The 2,911-nt window shown below is 39.1% G+C and overlaps 1 protein-coding gene across 5 annotated transcripts in view; it reads left to right on the forward strand.

The window, feature by feature from the left end:
• The window catches only part of LOC106871185 (leucine-rich repeat-containing protein 63), a 90,622-nt gene that overhangs the window by 34,312 nt on the left and 53,399 nt on the right, over positions 1-2,911 (forward strand). For all 5 annotated transcript variants that reach the window (XM_014917518.2, XM_014917520.2, XM_014917521.2 and 2 more), the window contains exon 5: positions 328-411. In XM_014917518.2, coding sequence (XP_014773004.1) covers positions 328-411 — 84 coding nt within the window. The remainder of the gene's footprint in view (positions 1-327; positions 412-2,911) is intronic.

The following is a 2,911-nucleotide window of genomic DNA, read 5'->3' on the forward strand; positions in this document are numbered from 1 at the left end:
GTAAAAGACACTTGCCGAAGGTGCCAAGAAGTGGGACTGAGCCTGGAACCATGTACTTGGGAAGCAATCTTCTTATCACACAGCCACACCTGCGCCTGTCCTTTTGTATTTAAACTTCGCTGTCAAACATGTCTTTTGGCCTCCATCTCTATGATGCATAAATTGAATGGTTTCCTCACCGACTGAGTGTTTTTTTTTTTGTTTTTTTGATGACATTAAACATTTTTCCATTTCGTAGTCACCATCACCATTGCCATCATCATCATCATCATCAGTATCAAATCGATCCAAACCTTACCAAGTCTACTTATTGTTTTGTGTTTACAGGCCCATTTCATATGCACACTTTCCAACATTAATTATCTGAGAGACACCTTAACCAGTATCAACCTTTCTTTCAATCATTTCACAGTAAGTCTTGTTTTCTTTTTTCCTTCTCCTTATTTTAATCTTTCACAACTTCCATCTCCATTTCTTTTTAACCCCCATTTCCCCAGCTTTCTGTTCCTTGTCTTCCAACACCAACATTGTCAAGTCTGCTCACATTTGCTTTTATTTTTATGTCTGCTTTTCTTTTTTTTTTTTTGTTAATTAAGATACTAGGGTGTGATTTCGGGAAGACTCTTACGTCTATTTCTAACATTTTAAATGACCACATAGGGGTTGTGGTTGTGCGTGTATGTGTGTGCTCAGAAGAAACCATTATGTGTGTATGAAGCAGGGCTTTAATGTTGGTTGCATTTGGGCTTTACAAGGCCATGAGCAGGCAGAATTGGTAGCATGTTGAGCAAAATGCTTAGTGGCATTTTGTCTGTCCTTATGTTCTGAGTTCAGATTCTGCCAAGGTCAACTTTGCCTTTCATCCTTTTGGGGTCAATGAAATAGATACCAGTTGAGCACTAGGGTTGATGTAATTGACTAAACCTCTCCCTTAAAATTGCTGGCCTTGTGTTGAAAATTTGAAACCAAAATTGGGCTTTATGTTTTAGCTGCAATGAAAGTCTGAAGGGGAAATACCTAGAATTTGGGGTGGTTGGTTGGTCGACCAAATGGTTAACTGGCTGGTTTGTTGATTGGTTAGTTGGTTCATTTGTTGGGAGGATGGTTGGTTAATCAGCTGGCTGGTTGATTTGTTGGTTATTTGGTTGATTGGCTGATTGGCTTGATTGGTTGGTTGGTTTGATTGGTTGATTGAGTGGTTGGCTGATTGATTAGTTGGCTGGTTGATTGAATGGTTGATTGGTTGATTGACCAGTTGGTTGATTAATTGATTGTTTGGTTGAGTGACTGGCTGATTGGTTGGTTGATTGGCTGATTGATTGGTTGATTGATTGGTTGATTGATTGGTTGATTGATTGGTTGATTGACTGGTTGGTTGATTGATTGATTGGCTGGTTGATTGGTTGATTGATTAGTTGATTAGTTGGTTGATTAGTTGGTTGATTGGTTGGTTGATTGGTTGATTGATTGGGTGACTGACTTGTTGGTTGATTGATTGATTGGTTTGATTGGTTGATTGACTTGTTGGTTGATTGATTGGTTGATTGATTGGTTGATTGGTTGGTTGATTGGTTGATGGTTTGGCTGGTTAATTGAATGGTTAGTTGATTGATTGATTGCTTGGTTGATTGATTGGTTTGTTGATTGGTTGGTTGGATGATTGTTCGGTTGGCTAGTTGCTTGGTTGGTTCAGTGGTTGGTGTCACCAGTCAACAGTAAAACATAGCTCAGCCTAAGGCATGACAGAAAATATCAAATACAAAACTTCAAACCTATCTAAATTTGTCTGGAAACCTTGTTCACCCTACCCACCCTTACCAACAACTATCACCATTGTCATCACAACCACCACTACCACCACCACTACCACCATAATGACGACAACGACGATGATGACAATGACCACCACCACCACTACTACATATACTGCTATTAACATACATACCACTGCTACTGCAAACAAGAATTCATATACCATCACCAACATCATTGCCACTACTGCCCATGCTACTATTGTTATAGCGACCACCTTAACTGCAACCATCACCTCAACCACACATACAATCATACCACTGTCACAAATACCTCAAACACAACTACTACCATCACTACCACCACTGCCACCACTGATATCACCACCCACTACTACCACCAGTTCTACTGCTACATTCATACTATGACCAACTAACTATCACAACCATTGCTACTACAACCCCCATCACTACTACTACTACTACTACTACATAACCCTAAAGGTAATAAAATAATCATGTGATGGAGTTTTGAAAGTGAAAGTAAATAAACTAAACCATAAAAATAAAAATATAGAAATGAAAGCAAAACCAAAAATTATTCTTTTTTCTTTTTTTTTTGTATTCTTGGAAAAAACCCAAAGATTTTTCAGCATTGATTTTAAATGTTGTTGTTGTAGCTGGAGAAGGCAAAATACCACCAGATTTGAAAAATACTATTATTGTAACAATATTTGCGGCTCGGTGGTTAAGCAGCTAGTTCTTGGGTTCAGTCCCACTGTGATATCAGGTTCAATCTCAGTGCATCGCACCTTCAAATGTCTTTGTGCACCTTCTACTATTGCTCTACTATAAGCATCATGGGTAGATTTGGTACACAGAAACTGAAAGAAGCCTGTCATATATCGGTGCAGGTAAAGCTGTGTGGTGAGAAGCTTGCTTCCCAACATCATGGTTCTGGGTTCAGTCCCACTGCATGGCACTTTGAGCAGGTGTCTTTTATTATAGCCTTGAGCCTATCAAAGCCTTGTGAGGAGATTTGGTAGACAGAAACTGAAAGAAGCCTATCTTATATCTGTTTGATTGGTTGATTGATTGGTTGCTTGGTTGGTTCAGTGGCTGGCGTCACCAGTCAACAGTAAAACATAGCTCATATATAT

This window comes from Octopus bimaculoides, chromosome 18, assembly GCF_001194135.2.
Source record: "Octopus bimaculoides isolate UCB-OBI-ISO-001 chromosome 18, ASM119413v2, whole genome shotgun sequence".
NCBI lineage: Eukaryota > Metazoa > Mollusca > Cephalopoda > Octopoda > Octopodidae > Octopus > Octopus bimaculoides.